Genomic DNA, 21,568 nt, shown 5'->3' with positions numbered 1-21,568 from the left:
GTTTCTCCCCATCCAGACCCGTACGGCCTCCAGACACCAGGCCATCACGTCAAGGGCATCATTGGGGTGGCCTGGGGTGGAAATGTACAGCTGAGTATCATCAGCGTACTGATGGAAATCCACCCCAAAGCCACGGATGATCTCCCCCAGCGGCTTCACATAAATATTGAACAGTAAGGGGGAGAGGACCGACCCTTGTATCATTGAAGTGGATGTTGCTATGGTAAAAACAGACTAGAGTGTCTATTTTCCCTTGGTGTGGCCTTAAGCAAGAGCATCAAGGCACATAACCTAATTAGAGTGAGATAATAGTCTGTTTATCAAGTGCAGACATGTTGTTTTCAGGAGAATGGAAATTGCTGCTGTAATATATAGAATAAATGAGAGAGAAAAATCACAATTGCTTTCAGTAATATTATGAGGAAAACAAATACCTGCATGTATTTGTGTTTTGCACCTGCATCTATATAAGCTTCTTGATAAAGTTGCTCAAGTTGAGATCTGCATGTGACACATGGGTCGCCAGTTTGACACTCCTGGCATAGGGTCTCCTGCTTGAGGAGGGGGTTGGGCTAGAAATCAGGGGTAGTCAACCTTGGCTCTTTTATGACTTGTGGACTTCAACTCCCAGAATTCCTGAGCCAGCATAGCATAGCTGGCTCAGGAATTCTGGGAGTTGAAGTCCACGAGTCATAAAAGAGCCAAGGTTGACTACCCCTGGGTTAGATAGAAGACTCCAAGGTTCCTTCCAGCTCTGTTAGTCTGTTACTCTGTTAAACATCATTTATCCAAATATCGTCATAAATTATGAAAGTGGACAGTGACAGTAGGAGGACAATAATGTTTTATTTCTTTATTAAGCTATCATAATCTCCCAGTTTTTAATAATTTAATAATATCTCCTGTTGAATTTTAGGGGAGTTCATTATCGGTCGGGTTATTAAAGCTATGAACAATAGCTGGCATCCAGAATGTTTCTGTTGTGATATCTGCCAACAGGTACTGGCAGATATTGGATTTGTGAAGAATGCTGGCAGGTCAGTGTTACTTCTCCCTTGATTATAAATCTGAGTATAATGATTTTTTATAACTTTTGAAATATTTGGAAGCTTCAGTTGGTTCAAAATGTGGTGGCCTGCACGGTTTTGTGCAAGCCTCGATTTGCACATCTGTCACCTCTTCTGCAGGATCTGCGTTGGCCACCAATTTCCTTCCAGTCCGATTCAAGGTGCTACTTGTCACTGCAAAGCCTTACATGGATTGGGACTGGGTTATTTGAAGGACCGTCTTTTCTCACTGAGATCTACCTGACCCCACCAGAGCAGGGAGGCAGGGAATGCTACGGGTTCCCTCTCCTAAGGAGGTCCATCTAATGGGACCAAGAACAAGGTGGTCCTTTCGTGGTGGCTCTATCTCTATGGAGCATCATCCCTGCAAAGATAAGATTGGTTCCCACTTTTGACACTATTTTGCAAGGCCCTGAAAAGAAGGTTCTGCCAACGGGCCTGGAGAATGATATGGAGCCCATCAAGTTGCCTGTTTGATTGTTGTTGCCAGGAATTATTGTTGGGGAATTATTGCTTTTTGTATTGTTTTTATATTAGGTTTTTGTCCTTGTAAGCCATCCGGAGTCACTGGGCAGCCCTGTAAATTTTCTTAAATAAATAAGTCGCCTTTACATAATTATGTCAAGAACCTATTTCTATTTTATAATCAAAAATTGCTGAACCCATGAATTTCAGATAATAATCTCCTACTTCTTTCTTTCTTCCTTCATTCTTCCCTGAATATTTCTTCTTTTCTCCTAATCTCATGTTGGAACCAATATATGTAAAAACCAGCTTTTTTCTCTATTTTTAGTTGCAATCCAAAATTCCAATTCTTCTGACTTTTCCAACTCTCCAATTTCATGCTCTAAGAATTTTTTCACATTATATGAAATAACTGTATTTGCAACCTGTCAACTACATATTCCCATAATGTCTGCCAGGAAAACATGTAGATACATAGTAAATAATAATTGGGAAATACAAGCTGAAATTATAGTCAGAAAAGACATAATAAATTGGGCAATGCACTCACCTTGAAAGAGCAAGTCCATAGTTTGAGACTTTGACCTCTACTATCCCTAAATTCCTAGCTGATGGCAAGGAAGGTGTGTGTTTGCACAATTATGTCTATTTTGTGTTAGCTATGATCATTCCTAAGACAGTCAATTTTGCAATATTTACCCATCCTCTAATGACAGCCCAACTTGTCTACTGCAATGTACTGTATGTGGCAATACTTGTTTCCTTTCAATGGCTTGAGGTCTGCATAAGGGACTAACAATCCTGATAAATATCTCTGCAGATTCAGATAATCAGTAGAAGAAACTCTTAAAGGTGCCTTCACTTTCCAAAGACTGTCAAATGATTGTTAGTCATAAGGGAGATTTTCTCCTGTATTGATCTCATGCTGTGAAAGATGCTTCAGTTCCCATTCTTTCACATTCTAGAAAAGGAGTCAAACTTTTTCAGGGCTTTTTGGTGAATTGGTTAATATTGAATTATTTTTGTTTGTTTTTTTTTTAAAAAAAATATTGTTAGGAGCCTTGACTGCCTTTTGAAAACAATAGGAGCATATAAATCAGACTAATACCTATTGCTCTGCTTTTGCTCAAAGGTTTTTATAACCATCAATATAATTGCCCCTATACCTAAGAGATTGTGCATTTAATAACCAAAAACTGTGATGAGAGTTGGATTTATATGAAGTGTAGAAACTATTAACTGCAGGGTAGAAGACTGTATTATGCCCATTGGACTAATCCTTCACGCTTACATGGTCAAAATTAAGGCAAGTCTTTGAGATTGCTTATTTGAAAAATAGAGATCTTAATGCAAACAACTGACCTTATCTTTCCTTATAAGAAAAGGACATCATTTTTCCTACAGAAAGTAGTTAATTTTCTGATTAAAAGATTGAAATAAAACTTCAAATTGAACATTTCCCCCCCCCCCCCCCAATATTCTGATATTTCTTACTGTTCGTTCCTTGATTTCTTTTAGACATCTTTGTCGTCCTTGCCATAATCGGGAGAAAGCCAGAGGTCTTGGCAAATATATTTGCCAAAAGTGCCACGCCATAATTGAGGAACAGCCGCTTATCTTCAAGAATGATCCTTACCATCCTGATCATTTCAACTGTGCCAACTGCGGGTAATGGAAACTTATTATGAAAGAAAGTTTAACATTTAAATATTGATATCACAATGCTTGATAATCAAATTTGGAAGCAAAATATCCAGTGTTATGAAAGACAAAACAATGAACATGATATTGCATAAACTATACACATCCCCATCTTGTGTAAATCCCATTGTATTGAATAATTAAATCACTAGTTATTTATGCATAGCTTTGTTAGGATCAAAAATATATAACAGCAATTATATTTCTTTTTTTGATATGATGATATTAGCCATTCAGTCAAGTCTGACTCTTGGCAATTCTATGGGCCAGGTCTCTCCATATGCACGTGTGCATTGGCCAGCCACTGACGCAGCCCGGTGGCCAAGAAGCCATGGCCCATAGGTTGGGGACCTCTGTTCTAGATGACCGTTCTGTTCGAAATAACGGCAATGAATTATGCATATACACTATAATTTTGAAACTTCCAAACCTCTGCTCTATTTCTCTGAATTTTTCTATGCTCTGGCTGGTGTCAGCTTTGATGGTGTCTAGCCACCATGTTCTTTGACTGCCTGGTTTCCTTTTACCACTAACTCTTACAACATAAATGGACAACCATTTGTCTGAAATGGTATAGGACAGTGATGGCGAAGCTTTTAGAGACCGAGTGCCCAAACTGCAACCCAAAACCCACTTATTTATCGCCAGGTGGGCGTGGCCCACTGGGTAGGCGTGGCTCTGGTGGTCATGGCAGACTGGGTGGGTGTGGCCAAGGTGGAAATGGTCACCTCGATGTTGCTCGTGGGGAGGGACGCCTGTGGGGGTCGGGCAGGGTTGGGGGAGATCCAGGGGGTCTCTGGCAGATGGGCCGGTGGACAGGAGGCTCGTCCGTCAGGGTGAGGAAAGGCAGGACGGGGATGCCATTGTCGCAGGGCAAGGAAAGGCAGGGGCCGGGGCGGCTGCTGCCTGACACCATTGGCCCCCCCACACCGAGGCCAGCGAGCACATGGGGGCCGACAATGTCCATCAGCAGCCACAGCCTGCCGGCTCCTTGACCAGCACACTCTAGGGCTCCGCAGCCCACCGCCAGCAGTTCAGAGAAGCCACCTCTTGAGCTGGCCACCCACCAACAACTGAGGAAGCGATGCAGTGGGTCGTGCCCGGGAAAAGGAGAGCATGTGAGGCCAGGAGGGATGGGACGGGGGGGGGAGGGAAACCAGCCATGCTGGGATGCATCCAGCCACATGGGACCTCGGCAAGTTAGCGGGCAGCTGGTTGAAAAGGGATGGTTGCCATCTCCGGGGCATGGCACGTGTGCCCACAGAGAGGGCTCTGAGTGCCACCTCTGGCATAGGGTTTCCTGCCTGAGCAGGGAGTTGGACTAGAACAGGGTCCCTAACCCCCGGTCGACCAGTTCTGGGCCGTGGGCACTTAAGAACTGGGCCGTCCAGCTGGAGGTGCACTGAAAACGTGTCTTCCACCTCCAGGAATGCCGCAAGTTTGCAGGGGTCTGGGCAGGGGCCGGGAGAGTAGCAGGGCAGAAGCCATCTTGCTCAGTGCAAGGTCCTCCGCGCTTGCAACTGGTTTGCAACATCTGAGCCCTGCGTCCTTATTCCTCTCCCTCCTCCTGCTTCTTCTGCTACCTCTCCTTCTGCCTCCTCCTCTTCCTGGTCCTGCTGCTGCTGCTGCTTCTTCTTCTTCCTCCTCACTTTCCTCTTCTCCCCCTCCTGGAACCCCAACTGGGCTTGCGCTCCCTTCATGCAACTCTCCAAGTTTGCAGGACAAACGCACGCCAGCCCAGCTTGCAACCGGGGCTCCCCCAAAGCCTCATTGGAGGGGGACGCCTCCCAAAGTATCTGTGTGAGAGGGTGTCTTTCTCAGGGTGCAAATAGGGGCAGGGAGAAGCTACCTTTCACCTTAAGCACTGCGTCTCCAAGGAATCTCACTCTCGTCTGCATCTTTTCTAAGACCGTTGGGCTCTGTTGCACTTCAGCTGAATTTTTTTTGCTTTTATTTTGATGTTCCGGTGCCTCGTGTTTTGACAACATCCTGCCTGCTTTTCGAGTTTTAATTTGGTGTACTTGTGTGGTATGTGTGTGCGTGTTCCTCCTTTCTTCCTGCAGCTCTCCAAGTTTGCAAGCCAAGGCGCTCCTACCTGGCTTGTAATGGGGGAGGGTGGAGAGGAGAAGCTACATTTCCCCTTAAGCACTGTGTCTCTCTCTCTCATTTGCACCTTTTCCAAGGCTGCTGGGCTTACGCAGTGCTGAGTTGGTTTGCACGCTCCCTCCCTCTCTCTCTCTCTCTCTCTCATGGTTTTCTTAGCACTTCCTCAGCGTGCTGGGTCTTTAGTTTATTTTGCTGGAAGGCTGAGTTTAGGATTGTCTCTTTTCCTTCCCACTTTCCTAGAAGCAAGAAGTGACTGGTCTAATCTAATACAATAATAGAAATAAAGTGCATTATTTGTTTGTTTGTTTGCTTGTTTAGAAAATTTACAATAAATGTAATGCACTTGACTCATCCTGAAACCCCCCCCCGCATCCCCCCGCATCCCCCCCCCAGTCTATGGAAAAATTGTCTTCCATGAAACTGGTCCTCCAAGGTCCCTTCCAACATCATCATCATCATCATCATCATCATCATCATCATCATCATCATCATTTATTATTATTGCATTCTCTGGTGTTTTTTTAAATTAATGATAAATCTAACAGTTTTTTTTCTAAATTTGTTTAAGGCAAATTTCTATTTCTAGACCAGATGCCTAATCCAGATTGAGTTCCTTGCACTTTTACTATAAGGTTACAAAGAAATGTTATTTTTGTAAAGTAACAGTTTAATTCCTTGATCCCAAGCCAATTTCATGATCAGGTATTGTAGTCTTAATCACTGTACATTCCTCAGTAACAGCGTTTTATGTAGAAAGTAGTTGGTCTTATCTAGGTGCAGACCTGCTCTTCATCTTTGGCTCTTCTATCAAAATGTCATTTTCTCAGGATAAGGGAATCTAGTACATGTGAACAGCACAGTATTGCTTATGAAACCACACATGTGAACTCTACTTTTTCAATTTCATGGCAAGATGAAATTTCATTTTGAAGGCCATGCATTCCCAAAATCTATATCTAAATCAGGATGGGCAACGTTGGCTTTCTTTATTTACTGAATTTCCAACAACTCCTATGTCCAGTAATGAGCAACGGTGGTTCTCCTTTGTCAACAATTGGATGATTAGAATGTCCCCAACCTTGAGCTAAACATTATAGTAATAGACTGACCAACATATATCATTCTAGACTAATGCCTAGATTAAAAGCCTCCCCCATGTCTAATAAAGTGTTTTCTGTGGTCTGTACACACACCAATTACTATAATTTTTGGTGAGAAAAATGACTTTTTCAGAAAATGTCTAGCCACATTTGAAGTGACTATATTTCAATTCTTTCTTTGATTTGTGAACAGAAAGGAACTGACTGCAGAAGCTCGAGAACTGAAGGGGGAGCTGTATTGCTTGCCTTGCCATGATAAAATGGGGGTCCCCATCTGTGGAGCATGCAGGAGACCAATCGAAGGGCGAGTAGTAAATGCTATGGGCAAGCAGTGGCATGTTGAGGTAAGCTTTTTGTTTCTCTGTTAGTGTATTTATAGGTATTTTCAACCTGGAAGATTCAAGAAGAGTCTTCAGAACATTTAATAAACACTATGTCATTTTATAGCGAGGAGCCTTTATAATGATCTAATCCATAAGCTCTTCCACTGTAAGAATGGAAATGTTTGACTTCCTGAACTGAAAGAAAAAAAAAAGAATATTCTGATAGTAAAACCATATTGTGAAGTATGTGGATGATACAACAGTAGTGAGCCTTATTCAAGATGACAGTGAGGATGCTTACTGCAAGGAGGTTGAGGGTTTGGTGAACACTGGTGTAAGAGAAACAGCCTGGTTTTAAACATTGGTAAAACAAAGAGATTTGCATGTATTTGAAATCTGAGTGACTGGTTTCAAGTACACATGCTTTTATCTCCTCTTAGTATTTTTAAAATAATGTGACTTTTCTAGTATTATAAAATTATTATTTAATTTCCCATCATACACTCAGTTGTGGTATTAAGCTAAGAGAAAGGGCAAATCTCAGAGAACATTATGTATTTATAGAGTTTTATACAAAGGATTGCATACAGCAGATTCTGTTTCGATCAGATCAATCTGAATTTCTGGATCACACCATTGTTTATAACAATGTGAATTCAGGAGAGAATGAAAGGAGAAAGAGGGCCAATTATTTCCAGACTGTAGATATGTGCTGCTTTTTTACTTCTTATGAAGTACGTGGAAGACTCTTGGAGATCCTTTGGCCTAATTCAATGCACTGCATAGGCCTGTTTCCATTACAGCATCCAGGTGGGTGATCGTCCAATCTCTGCTCAAATGTCTTCACAAAAAAAAAGGACTTACGAATAACTTTCTTCTAAATTAGACTCACATACTATTGTAAAGTTTCCTCTAGAAATCTTCACTAAGTCAGTGTAAGTTAGGCATAGGAACACTTTTTAAACTATTAATTAAAATTTTGAAATTTGCTCTGGAAATCTTAGAAAGTAGCCTTTCAAAACCAAGGTGTAAGGACATAGATGCTAAGCTAGTGGGATTTTTTTTGTTACACAAGCAAGAGGAAGGCCAGTCTTCCTATAGTTTGCTCCCGCAAAGCTTAATTTGATATCTTAATGTTTACATAGAGACTGATGCTTTGTGGAAAATTATTTTACTTAAAAATAAAGGTAATTCCTTTTTACCCCATAGCATTTTGTTTGTGCCAAGTGTGAGAAACCATTCCTGGGTCATCGTCACTATGAAAGGAAGGGGCTGGCGTATTGTGAAACCCATTATAATCAGGTATGGTTGCATCTTGCACTTTGCGTTTTAAATCTCATCCAGGGACTCTCAATACTTTAAGTCTAAAACTGCAGTTCATAAGAAATAAGGCTGATATATGCCTACAATGACCATATGTCTTTTATTTCAGAAAGTTGTCCTCTAGATTTATTTTCTTGATTTTGTTTTTGAATTTTCCTTTCTAAAGCAAAATTATAAATCTAAACAATTAAGCTTTTTTATTTTTATGAGCCCCTTTGAGATTTGTCCCCTTTTCAGGTTTATTCTTTTTTTCCCAAGAAAATATGCTCATTGTATATGTGCCCTCAAAACATTTTTATGGAGGTATTAACAGTTTCCTAATTTCCATCTTATTTTTTGTGAGAATAAAGCAAGTTTCAAATTTGAAGTGGTTTTTCTTTGTTTGCTCAAAACACTCCATTTCTGCTTTAAAAGAGTTAGAAGGTTGAAGTATCTCTTTCTGATCATTCTGGAACATTCTACTTCAAGTGTGAATCTAGTGTTTTGAACTCACCCATTTCAAGTTCAACACACTTGCAATGATTATAACCTGGTTTGAATCTGAACAAGTTAGCATGTGTTGAATGTCAGTACTTCAATCCATATTGTGTAGAAGCAGGTATTCCCATAGCTTTTCTTTTAATTGTTTAAAAAGAATAGTAAAATATGTGATATCCTGAACCAGACATGTCAAACTTGCAACATCACATGACGTCGCATGACATATCGGAACTTTTTCCCCATTGCGTGGTTTTGTTGTGATGCGTCTGGCCCGTGGGCCGGCAGTTTGATACCCCAGTCCTAAACCAGGGTTTCTCAGCCTTGGCAACTTTAAGATGGGTGGACTTCAACTCCCAGAATTCCCTAGCCAGCATTCGCTGACTGGGGAATTCTGGGAGTTGAAGTCCACCCATCTTAAAGTTGCCAAGGTTGAGAAACACTGACCTAAATCAAGGTTCCTGAATATTTGTGGGTGGCAAAATAAAAGACAAATCCCAAATACAAAATAATGTTTTGAATCATTTAGTATTTTGCTTGAAAGGAAGCTCATTTTATAGAAAAGGGACTGATGAGGCTAAATGATAAGTAGCTTGCTCAGAATATTGAATATATGGGAGAATTGGACCTCAAACCCAAAATTAGTATTTTGAACTCATGATTCCCTCTCTTGTTAAGGTTCTGTTCCTCCAACTTTTTTTCCTCATCCTACCCTTACAGCATTCAAGATCTACTCAGTCTAGTTATTTTTCTCTCACCATTGTCACTTTTTACACACATGCTTCACAGACCCATCCCTCCTCCTAACCCTTCCTGTTTCTTAGCAATGCCACTCCCTGGTCCTCCGAATTTAACTGCATAACGTTTTTTCTTCTTTTTTTCTTAGAAAAAAACAACAGAATTTTGGCATAGACTCAGAAGCAGAATGTTGACTTTTAGCTGTTTGCTCTCTTCCTCTTCTAATTGAAGAATGCCATGGGGCTGCATACATATTGTGGGAAGTGGAGGAAAGAAAAGCTGAAATTACTTTTAGGGCAGAAAAAATATTTTTAATTTAACAGAGATTTTAAAATCAAGAATAGCAAGCGATCTGAAATCTCTGTGATGCCCCCTAGGTTTTTTATTATTCAATTATAAACTTTGTATTGTGCCCAATTGAGTTGAATGCTCCACCAAATAATGACTTAGAGTCACAGCTTTATTCATTATTACTTTTTACAGAATACAAAATGTGCCCCAATCCCTAAGAACTCTGGGTGGCATACAGCATCTACAAAAAGAAAACTCAAAATGTAATAATAAGTACGTGCAAACAATGTTCAAAATAAAAAAAAGGCAAGAAGCAAAAAGAAATCTAAATAAGCCCCAAGATAGCATATACATGTTAAAAAAGGGGGGGAGGGGTGGTTAATATCAAACCTTGGGACATTCCACAGCTGAAGGATCATGGGTGTGATTTCTTCCTTTGATCAACAGTGGTTGACAGTATCAAAAGTCTGAGAAATCAAGGAGCACCAGGATGAATGCACACACACCCCGTTGCAGCCCCATCAAAGATACTTGATAGCAACCATTGTTGTCTCCCTACTCTACCCCAGCCTGAAGCTCAACAGATACAACTCCAGATAATCCGTTTCCTTTAAGATTGTCTAGCTGCCATCCAACGACTTTCTCTACAACCTTCTCCGCAAATGTTTTTAATATGTTGCATTACTAATTTTATTTCTAATATAAATTCTGACTGGGACTTATACTTTCCATTTCCACAGCTCTTTGGTGATGTGTGTTTCCACTGTAACCGGGTGATTGAAGGTGATGGTGAGTTTCCATAGATATGAAGTTAGTCCTCAATTTACGACCACAACTGAGCCCAGAATTTCTGTTGCTAAGTGAATTTTGTCCCATTTTACAACCTTTCTTGCCACAGTTATTAAGTGAATCACTGCAGTTGTTACATTGGTGACAGGATTGTTAAATGAATTGACTTTGCTTGTCAGAAGGTCACAAAAGGTGATCACATGACCCCAGGACACTGCAACCGTCATAAAAATGAGTCAGTTGCCAAGTGGCTGAATTTTGACCATGCGAGCATGCAAAGTCAGAAGTGTGAAAAATGGTCATAAATCACATTTTTAGTGCCATTGTAACTTTGAATGGTCACTAAATGAATTGTTGTTAGTCGAGGACTACCTGTACTTTTCTCATCATTAAAACATTCATTTCAAAGTAAAATACTCCCAAATACTATAATCATGAAATACCCAAGATGCTGAATATGGGCCTGAAAGCATTTAATGTATTTTATTTTTGTATATTTAAACAAATGATACACAATCCATTCCCTCAGTGGATGCACATCTGTATTATCCATTAGTCACATAGCCACAATGCCTGATATCTTCAAAAGTTTGGGGCCTATGAAAATGTATGATATGAAAATATGAAACTTATGAAAGTAAAGCAATCAAAATTTGTGCATCTTAAAATTAAACCTATCTAGGATAATATTACTAATTTTTATGCATATTCTTGCTGACACGTATTCCATGTGACTTATTAATGAATGTAAGTCCAGGGAACATCTTTATAATCCTAAGGTTATGGATTATTACTGCAACAAAGATAATAATTACAACAACAGCGAAAATATAAATGTGTCTAGAGCCTACAAGGCTTAATGCTTTAATGCAGCTCTGAGTGGATCTTTCACACGTTGCTTTTTCCCCCCTTTCAATCAAACATATCCATAAGTTGCCTTTTAATCAGAATAGTTGTAGCACAATGGTTAACAGTTAGGGTTAGAGAGCCAGCTTGATCTTGGGAGACTGAGTCCTAATCTGTTTTAGGCAGCGAAAGCTGGTTGAGTGTCCTTGGGCCAGTTATTGTTTCTCAGCCCACCATGTCAGGCTCAGGCAACAAGCCAGCCAGTCAATTCTTGTTGCAAGGAAAATGACTTATTTATCTTCATCAGGGCTTTTAAAACCATATTCTACGGAAATCTGGGGTTCTTTGGACACTCTTAGCCTTAAATATAGTAAAAACAGACAGAATTTGGGAAAGTAAGGTTGTTTCCATGGTTAGAATGCAGTACTGCAAGCTACTTCTGCTGCCTGCTTGCTGCCTGCACTTTAGCAGTTCGATTCTCACTGGCTCAAGGTTGACTCAGCCTTCCATCCTTCTGAGGTCGGTAAAATGAGGACCCAGATTGGTGGGGGGCAGAATGCCGACTCTGTAAATTGCTTAGAGAGGGCTGTAAAGCACTGTGAAGCAGTATATAAATCTAAGTGCTATTGCTATCAAGAGAATGTTAATTGGGTTCTAGGCTTTTTTTTTTTTTAGTTCAGACCATTGCTGATTAGAAATGCCCAATGCTTTGATGGCATCTTTTTTTCTCGAGCAAAACTGGAAGAGAATTTTTCTCAGACCTTCAGGGTAAGATTATAGAAAATCATTTTTAGACACTTGGCTTAAATATTTAGATGTGACTACAGAGGTTTCATAATCTTGAAGTTGTACCTTTGGACTATTTTTCTAGTGATTTATAGTAAACAGTGATTTTTAGTAAATGAATTACAATATTTTGCTTATCTAATATAATACTTCATCTTGAATGTCTTACAGACATATACAAGAGTGTGGTGGTTTTAGTAGGCCCACCATATTTGTCCTGAAAAATTCAGGACACCTACTAGGTGCCAACAGAGTTAGAGTTTGTAATGTCTTCAGTGTGGTCATCTGACTTGGGGAAAATTCAGATATCATCAATAGTAAGGCCTGGAAATTACTCTTCCTGAATCATTCTATAGGGTGTTGTAGACTTTTCTACTACAGAACACAATGTAGAAAGATTTCCCTAAAATTGAATATTTAAAAACTGTAGACTTAGGCAAATGCAGTGAAGACAACACTTGGAAAGAATTCTGCATGCTTGTTTTTGACTGATAACAATTGTAGTATATAAAGGCAAGTCTTCAGTCAATTTTCATATGTTTAGAATCAGTTTGGTGAACACTTGGGAAGGACTAGACAGTTACAAGATACTGTAAGGGAAGCCAGGTTTAATCCCTATATTTTACACAGGGTGGCAACAGCAGAACAAATAACTACTTACCATGTCTAGGCTCCAGGCAGAACTGCCTGTAACAGACATCCATTTACATGCCATGGAAATCTGTAATGTTAGACTATATGTGATGATTTGGACAATCTTGTATTTGTCAATTTCAATATTGGTTCCATGACACAGGCTATGAATGTATGATAATAAATGCAGTCAGTTTTGTTGACGACTTTGGATTCATCTTGTCTTTTCTTTTCTCTTTTGTAGTTGTCTCTGCCTTGAATAAAGCATGGTGTGTAAACTGCTTTGCATGTTCTACTTGTAACACCAAGTTAACACTGAAGTAAGTATATCCGTTGGGGAGATAATCATAGAATTGATGATGTCACTTGTAAATTGAGGATTCTTTTGGAAAATATTTATGATTGTTGCAGCAAGTCTTGAGGAAGAGATGAGGCACACCAGGGCCTTGTCCAAACAAGACAGAAGCCAGGTTGTGTTCTTTAATGCAGTCGTCTTTCATCAGTGCTTACTTTGTTCAGGAGTTTATATTGTTTGCTTTACATTTTTGTGGAACAGAATAAGTAGAAAGCTGTTGTGATTCCACGTAGAGGACAGATTACTATACATTTCTATTGACTTTGCAGCTGGATAGAAGTCAAAGAAGTTCAACAGCACAGTTGAATGCAGTTCAGGACACAGCAACTGTAAATTTAATGAGTTGTTCAGGTTGCTCTTTAAGACAAGAGATTCAAAGTATCCCCCCCCCTTTCTAGAATATCTGGAGTGTATTTGGGGCAGGGTGGATTTGATTTAAATCAAGTCAATTTAAATCATGATTTAAATCACTATAAAAAGGCTTGATTTAAATCAACTCAATTTGAATCATAATTTTTAAAGAGCAATTGTCATCTCTGTTCCACAGTGGCTCTTCCTCTGATCCACTATTGACTCACCAACAGTCCCATTCACTTTAATGGGACGGCTGGTGATGCGGCAGTGACACAACAAGGTGAGGGACGTGGCGGGCAGCAGGTGAGCAGATGCCCGCTAACAGGCGCTACCATGATGGATCTTTAAATGTAAGGACTCATTCTTACTGGTAGTTAGAATCCTTAATATTATTATTTGCTAACAAAATGAAGGTTTCCTATTTAGAATAATAAGCTGTCAGGTTAGTAAAATAATAAACTGTCAGGTTAGCGATATCAGAACCGATTTTAGGTTAATGGGTTAATCACACATAGTTGGAGAACTACTCAAATTCTTTTATTTAATTAAAATACTTAGAGCCTGGTACAGATGCAATTCTCTTCAAAGAATCATACAGTTTGTAGTGTACATAGATTTGCAAAACAATGGGATAAAGGAATATTCCTGAACTTCGCTTTATGATTTATCTCATTGTTACTGTGAAATTGTGTGAATGCATCGATGCAGTGCATGTTATCTCAGCTTGCAGAGGTTGGATTCACTGAATTGAGTTTACCAAAAATGTAAATATTGCAGAATATACAGTCTCATGCTACATAACTAAGCTCCATTTCATGCTGAATAAACTAAATTATTAATGTATCTTAAATAGAAAACTATCTTTAGAAAGATTTTTACTCCAAAAGCATTTTATTAAAATAAATTTGATAAAAATAAAAAAAAATCCAATTTAAATTTAAAAAATCCATTTTTTATTTTTATTTTTTAAAGAACCATTAATTATTATCTACCCTGATTTGGGGCATATCTTTTATCTTTAGAAACACAGGTAGTCCTTGATATAAGACCACAGTTGGGTCTGGAACTTCCATTGCTGAGTAATGCAGTTGTTGACTTGTGCCTGATTTTATGATCATGGTGATTACATGGATCACACAGTTGTTAAGCAAATCTAGCTTCCATTTGGTTGGGGAGAAAATGGATCAAGATAGCTCCTCCCTAGAAGATCTCAGAGTATATCTTTAATGGTGTGTGTAGTTTGGCAAGATTTCTATGGATGAGGAACAATAAAGGAAACTGCTTAGAAGTAACTTTGTGTCTTTGGTTTTTGGAGCCTGATGTAACTACATACCAGTTGCCAGATGCTTGAACCGTGATCATGTTATTGTGGGGATGCTGTGGAAGGACTGGTCATAAGTCACTTTTTCTAGCTCTGCTGTAGCTTTGAACTGCCACTAAATGAATGGTCGTGAGTTGAGACCTCTCTCTAGAAGAGCTGCCCTTAAAATCTTAGACTTGTACTCCATGGCGGAATGCACTTTTTAAGCTTGCTGTGATAAAGAGTATTTCATAATAATACAGTCCATGGAAAATAACAAGGATATCTTTTCCTATGAGTATATTCACTACTTTCTTTTTATTTCTATTTTTCTGCAGAATTCTTTCTACTTTACTTGTATCTTGATTCTTTCTTGTTCTCTCCTCCATTCCTTCTTTGCTCAACCTGAAAGGGACAAATTTGTTGAAATCGATCTCAAACCTGTCTGCAGACACTGTTATGAAAAAATGCCAGAAGAATTTAAACGGAGACTTGCCAAACGGGAGCGTGAAGCCAAGGATAAGGATAAACATAAAAAGAAAAAGCCTGTCTGTCTGTAAAGCTTTCATTTCTACCTTTCACCAACTGTGCTCCTCCCTTTCTTTGGTTAGTCGGTGAAAATGTTTTCTTTGTGCTTCTTTTCTTATGGTGCGCAAAACTATGTTTTTAAATGTCTAAATGATGAATTTCAACACATTCAGCCCCAGGTCTAGACTGATAGGTATTGTTCCCTGTGATCAGACTTGCCTTTTCCTCCCTCATCCCCCACCTCAGCAGTTTGCCCCCAAAAGAGTCCTTGATTGCGAAATGCTTTTCTGCAGGTGCAGGATGTACTTGTTTCTACTAAATCAGATTACGTTTTATAATTCATATGGAGATTTATATAGAAAATGGATTCTTCCAGATAAGTTTGTTTTTTGCTTTGCATCATTCATTGGAGGGTGGGTGTGTGTGTGTGTGTAAAATTTTGTATTTTAATTTGTGATATTCCTGTAATTTCTGCTGCATCCAACCTAATTTGTTCCATATCAGTTGAGGAAAAGATAAAATAGCTACATGAAATCTTTTGATGGATCCCCAAAGCATCATTTACCTTGCAGTCATGAAACTATTGGTTGAAATTCATCAGTTGCAAGCATTCATTCAGAACAAATCTATTGAGAAAATGTGTAACATATTAACTTAATACATGTCTTTTTTAAGGTAAGAGAGATATAGACAAAAAAAGTTCTTTGAAAAAGCATTAATATCATATATGCTCCAAGTGAAAGTTAGCCTTTTACCATATAGATCCATTATTACGTTATATAATTGCAGATGTGTAAAGTCATTGTATATGTCATCCATTAACACTATCCATATAATGGCGAATATCTGTAACTCAGATGTAGGATGAGGGTGAAGGTTCATTCTCCAAGTTTGTGGATTGGTTTCCTCATGTTTCGTTACCAGGCTAGGTAACATCTTCAGCAGAATTTAGGGGATGTCAGTGTTTTTCTGTTTATAAGGACTTCAGGTGTGAGTGTGTCAAGTAAGGGTCTTGTGATGGTCTCCCACTAAGAAAAGCAGAAGAGAAACAGCTGCTTGACCTCTTTCTCCTTAACAGCTATCCAAAAAACTCTGTATTCCAACACACAGCCCAAACCACATCACACAGCCAACCACCATGCAAAAACTAACCCTACCATACACAAAAGGGGTGTCAGAAATGACAGCCAGAATTCTCCAACCTCTAGGAATAGTAATACCCCACAAACCCACAACCACACTCCGCCAGGAATTATCCAGAACCAAAGACAAGATACAGAAGGAGGAAAGAAACAATGTAATCTATAGAATCAATTGTAACCATTGCAACCAATTCCATGTGGGACCAACATCCCATCAGTTAAAAACCAGGATCCACGAACACCGGCTGGCAGTCAAACACCACGATCCCAAATCCTTAATCTCTACCCACACTGACACCAAACAACACCAGTTCGATCGAAACAACACAAAAATTATTGGCCACACTACCCACCCGCCATGCTCATGAGTTCATCGAAGCCTGGCACTCCAAAGCAATTCCATCAACAGACACTTCGACCTACAACCAGCCTACAAACCCTCAGGATCCAAATAAACCACAAAGCCAACCAACCGTCAACCAACCCACGCAAGCCCCCCTTCCCAACAGGAGTTCACCTTCCAACGACCCTGACCTGATGTAACCTCCCCATCACAAGACTCTCACTGATGACTCACACCTGACCCATCACAAGACACACCTGAAACCCTTATAAACAGAAGAACACTGACACTGTCATCCCTTAAATTCTGCTGAACATGTTACCTAGCCTGGTAATGAAAGTTTGGAAACCAACCCACAAGCTTGGAGAATGAACCTTTACTCTCACTGTCCATATAATTCTACACTCTGATGTTAAGAGATGAGAAAGCAGTCCCCCTTGAAGAGAAACTTTTGGTTAGACATTATCTGAAGCTTGTAGCTCTCTATTTCATACATGGCTGCACAGTAGGGTGCAGTTTTAAAGTCATTTTAAAAAGCCACTTTCTTGTGCAAACACTAGTACAAAAATGCTACAAGTTTTAACTTCTAGATCTGTATACATTGTTTTGATTGTGGAGCTGTGCTAGGTTTTTTTGCATAGGTTTATCCCATTATGTTCAAGAGGATTATACTGAGAAGCCCCTACTCAAAAGTTAAGTGTGAAAGCACCTAAAGAAAAATTAGAATAGAGGTGGGGAACTGTCAACCTTCTAAATACCAATCTTTTCTCAAAGTTGTAGTGGTATCTCACAGGATCCAATGCATTCATCAAAATAATAGAAGTCTCAATGAAAGCCCCCATTCTATTGCCGTGTGTGTGTGTGTGTGTGTGTGACATGATAGTGTGATTATAAAATGGATGGAGCTTGTGAGCAGAGCTGCTTTCATTCATGCCACAGATGTCTCTGCAAAACTTCTCAATGCATTTCCTATCAATAGGAGAATTTTCAACAACTTTGGGAAGCAGGGCAGCATGGCATAAATTAGCTAAACTCTGCTACAACCAGTCAGTTCTCCCAGCTGCTTTCATCAGCTGCCAAGGATGACCAAGCATTACCAAGTTTGTTTTTGGCAGCTGATCTCATTGATCTATAGTTCTTTGATGTGCCCTTCCTGTTAGCAGCTGTTCCAGACAATTGGAAGTTCTAATTAGATACCTGAAATGCTCATCTTCCACCCTTAGCAGTTGGCTGAAGCACTCAATGCTTCTCAGGATCTTTCCTGGTTCCGAAACATCAAGATGGCAAACGTTATGAAACTGAGGAAGAGTCATAGAAAAGTTTATTTTTTCTGTATATTATGTTGGAAGACATGGTGGTGAAGAGAATCATGCCAGAAATGAAATGTATTTATACTGAGGTAGGGTGGTTTTCTGGAAAAAAATAATAAAACGATTCTTACTCTAGCAAGAACATTCTTAAGTTTTAATAGGATGGAGAGATTTATTGGGATGTGTTTTCTGACAGATGTTAGCCAAGTCTCAGATTCTATAAAGTTCTGCTGCTCCTGATTTAAACAGAATTTTTTGAGAATTCATTGTGTTTTTACAATTGTAAGAGAAAATAAGCCTAACTTATGGTGAATTGTGAATATTAATTTGTATTGTGGAGATTAATTTTCAACAACATAATTTTTTTTTCAGAAATAAATTTGTGGAATTTGATATGAAGCCTGTCTGTAAGAAGTGCTATGAGAAGTTCCCACTGGAGCTCAAGAAGAGACTGAAGAAATTGGCTGAAACTCTAGGAAGGAAATAAAATATTTAATCTAGCTATTCAAAATTAAGAAAATGAGATTCATATTCCCACTTATTTTCACTGTGTTTATGAACTCTATGCTCTTAAAAAATCCCTTTGCATGACTAGCTTAATATAATATATACCTTGCCATAAAATCTTTAATGTCTTATGTAATGCTATATGTACCCTTTAAATTATGCATTCTATGTTTATATAATTTTTAGATAACTCAGTCATAAGTGGAAGATTAAAACATAGCCTTTAAATTGCAATCAGTTTATTGGGCCACTGGTGCTGATCTCAAATGAACATAATTTAGCACAGTCTCCTCTTACCTAGAATCTTCAAAATGTGCTGAGCTTTTAATGTCCAGAATTTTCAACCAGCCCTACAGATTAGGAAAGCAAATTCTCTTGGCAAATAATCCAGATCTCAGCATCATATGCCTGCTAGGGAGCAATTGCTGGAGCAAAACAAAGTAAAACTTTAAGGATAACAATTTATAATCACTAACCTGTAAATCCCATTCAACTCATCGGTCTCAGCTCTGTAGACAGATATAGGATTACATGGTTAAGGATATAGAAAAATTCATGGGCTCATGGCCATAGTATTTACTAATACAGATAGGGATAATTTTTCAAAAAATCAGACTTGTGTGATGGCTTTGAAGCATATTTTATCTAATAAGTTTTATATTTCATATTATTTAGGATCAAAGGAAAGGAGATGTCTTTCGTTTGATTCTAAACTCAACTCTCATGTTAAAAATTATGAGACAAAAGACTACAGATTTTTTTGTAGGCAATGAGTTCTTATTTAATCTCAACTTATGAATTGATAACACAATGGTTTTCCAATATTATATTATTGTCCTAAGGAAAATGGCAATAATATAAACAAATATTCTGAAGATTTAAGAAGAGTCTATAGTCTATCAGGGCATCTTGTTGATTCTGTCCGCTAGCTCAACAGAAAATTTAAATTATTGAGATCTTTTTAAAAAAAAAAAATAAAAGTCAAATTGGGGGTGAATTGTAATCAAATCTTAGCCCAAACTATCATAAATGCAGAAATGGTTTGTTCAGAAAGTTTCTGATAACTGTAGTTGTTTGAGAGCTGCAGTGAATGCTTTTAGATTCTGTTGAGCCTGAAGCCCAAAGTGTGAGATGCCAACATATTTCTGTGTCAACAGAGTTCACCTACTTGAATTTTGTAAGAATTTTTTCTTGGATCTTTTGGTATTTTATTTCACTGTGCCTTAATTATGCTGTATATTTACAATATTAATTAAAATATTTACTCATATTATTTTATTAGATAATATATGCCTTATACTCTAGGAAATGCCATATACTAAACATTTTGAACTTTGTTTAAAATAATGGAAAGTATTAAGGATGCAAAGGACATTTCCTTCCCCTCTTCAGCTCACTTATTTTTAAATTGAAATGAAATAAAACCTGAACATATTTCAATTATGGACATATATTGTATTAATGAATCAACAATATTGCAACAGTCATCGGTTATTTAAACTTAGACAGGACCTAGATCAGCGGTTCTCAAGCCCATTTGGGGTCGATCGACCATTTCACGGGGGTCGCCAAGCAAGGCTGTCCGCCATTTTTTCCCCCTTTTCCGGCGGGTGCCTTACCTCCCTTGAGCTGGGGCAGCTGGTGGTCGGCCTGCTCCGTCTCTGCCTCTTGCCAGCTACGCCTCGGCCGGCGCAGGGGGTGGAACCACACATGCACGGCGTTCCTGGGCAGGGAAAGTCCTCAACTTACGACCGGTTGGGGGTCGCGGCATTAAAAAGGTTGAGAACCACTGACCTAGATGAATATTGCAATATTAAGTACTTGGAAATAAAATCCCTTTGAATTCAGTGGTGTTTAGGCTTATAATAATCTATTTATCTAAAACAAACACTTTGAACTCAAAGGGATTTACCTATGAGTAACAATGTAGATTACAGTTTTTGTTAAAAAAAAAAATCTGAATTCCAAAGTACAATATATATTCTAATAAACTATTTTGAATTTTACAACTGTGAAGTTTAAAAATCTTACAGTATAAAAAATCTTAATGCTAAATAATATAACATATCTACCCAATATCAAGTATTTAAAGAGATTAAAGCATAAACCTCAATCCTATTAACTTTAATTTCTATACTGTGAACAATAATTAAAGCATCCTGCTGCAGAGAATTGTAAAAGCCAGAACACCCTATAGTGGGGGTGGACAAACCCAAGGACACCTAAGCTGTATCACCAAAGTTCAACAATAAATAACCAACTTTAGTAGTGGTCAATTACCTTATTCATGTACATCAGTCCCATGGAAATAGATTTCTTAAAGATAGTTGATAAGGAGATACCTACATAGAAAAAAGAGGAAAAAAGAAATTTTGCAAATATTTCTATTGAAGAAATCTTCAGGGAAAGAATTCTGGCTTGGGAGTAGTCAGGTTTTCTATCCCACAGAAAGGATTCTTTTGTGGCAGAGGGAATAAATACTTAACTTTGCACTATCTGGTTTGGAAATTACTTAAGAAGCATCCAGGTGCCTTTATATGGCACATGTTCATCTACCTTTAGTTTTTAACTTGGTGGAAAGAACTAGATAGTGTGGGAGGTTGATAGCCTCAAACATGAGAAAATGAATGTGTCTGATCTATATAACACTTACAATGGTATTTCTATGCAAATGCATATAGATCAAACATGGATATTTATTGGAAAAAATAAGAGAAGTGCAGCAGGGTTGTATCCTAGTGCCATTTCTCCCCCACCCCTTTTCCCCCCATCATCTATTGGCCAAGGAGCTACTGTATTCTGTTATATGCAGTTAATATGGCTTTCAACTACACAACGTAGTTTATGCAGATTTTGAAAACCTTGAGCAAATTACAAGTTACAGTCACTTGTAATTAACTATGTCAGTAGATGGGAAAAGAAGATAAGAGCTTTCCTAATTAGTGTTTTTGATTACAGTGCTTCTCCAACAAATATTTTAAATTTCTAATTTCTGATTTCTAATATATCCAGTGTCCTTAACACATTACTCATTTATACACATTAATTTCCATATAGAGCTTTAACTACCTCATTCGAACTGGA

At 38.5% G+C, this 21,568-nt stretch overlaps 1 protein-coding gene across 3 annotated transcripts in view; it reads left to right on the top strand.

Annotated features, from left to right (window-relative positions):
• LIMS1 (LIM zinc finger domain containing 1) overlaps positions 1-19,931 on the top strand; it is a 45,904-nt gene extending 25,973 nt beyond the window's left edge. For 2 of the 3 annotated variants that reach the window (XM_015819827.1, XM_015819826.1), the window contains exons 4-10: positions 917-1,037; positions 3,051-3,200; positions 6,633-6,783; positions 7,972-8,064; positions 10,332-10,380; positions 12,890-12,965; positions 18,350-19,931. In XM_015819827.1, coding sequence (XP_015675313.1) covers positions 917-1,037; positions 3,051-3,200; positions 6,633-6,783; positions 7,972-8,064; positions 10,332-10,380; positions 12,890-12,965; positions 18,350-18,464 — 755 coding nt within the window. In that variant the 3' untranslated portion in view covers positions 18,465-19,931. Of the gene's footprint in view, positions 1-916; positions 1,038-3,050; positions 3,201-6,632; positions 6,784-7,971; positions 8,065-10,331; positions 10,381-12,889; positions 12,966-15,066; positions 15,261-18,349 lie in introns of those variants that run through there. The other variant, XM_015819825.1, reaches the window with a different exon arrangement.
• The last annotated feature ends 1,637 nt before the right edge of the window (positions 19,932-21,568 follow it).

Source organism: Protobothrops mucrosquamatus, unplaced genomic scaffold (genome assembly GCF_001527695.2).
Source record: "Protobothrops mucrosquamatus isolate PMUCROS unplaced genomic scaffold, P.Mucros_1.0 scaffold995, whole genome shotgun sequence".
NCBI classification, from domain to species: domain Eukaryota; kingdom Metazoa; phylum Chordata; class Lepidosauria; order Squamata; family Viperidae; genus Protobothrops; species Protobothrops mucrosquamatus.
This window is presented reverse-complemented; position numbering and strand designations above follow the sequence as displayed.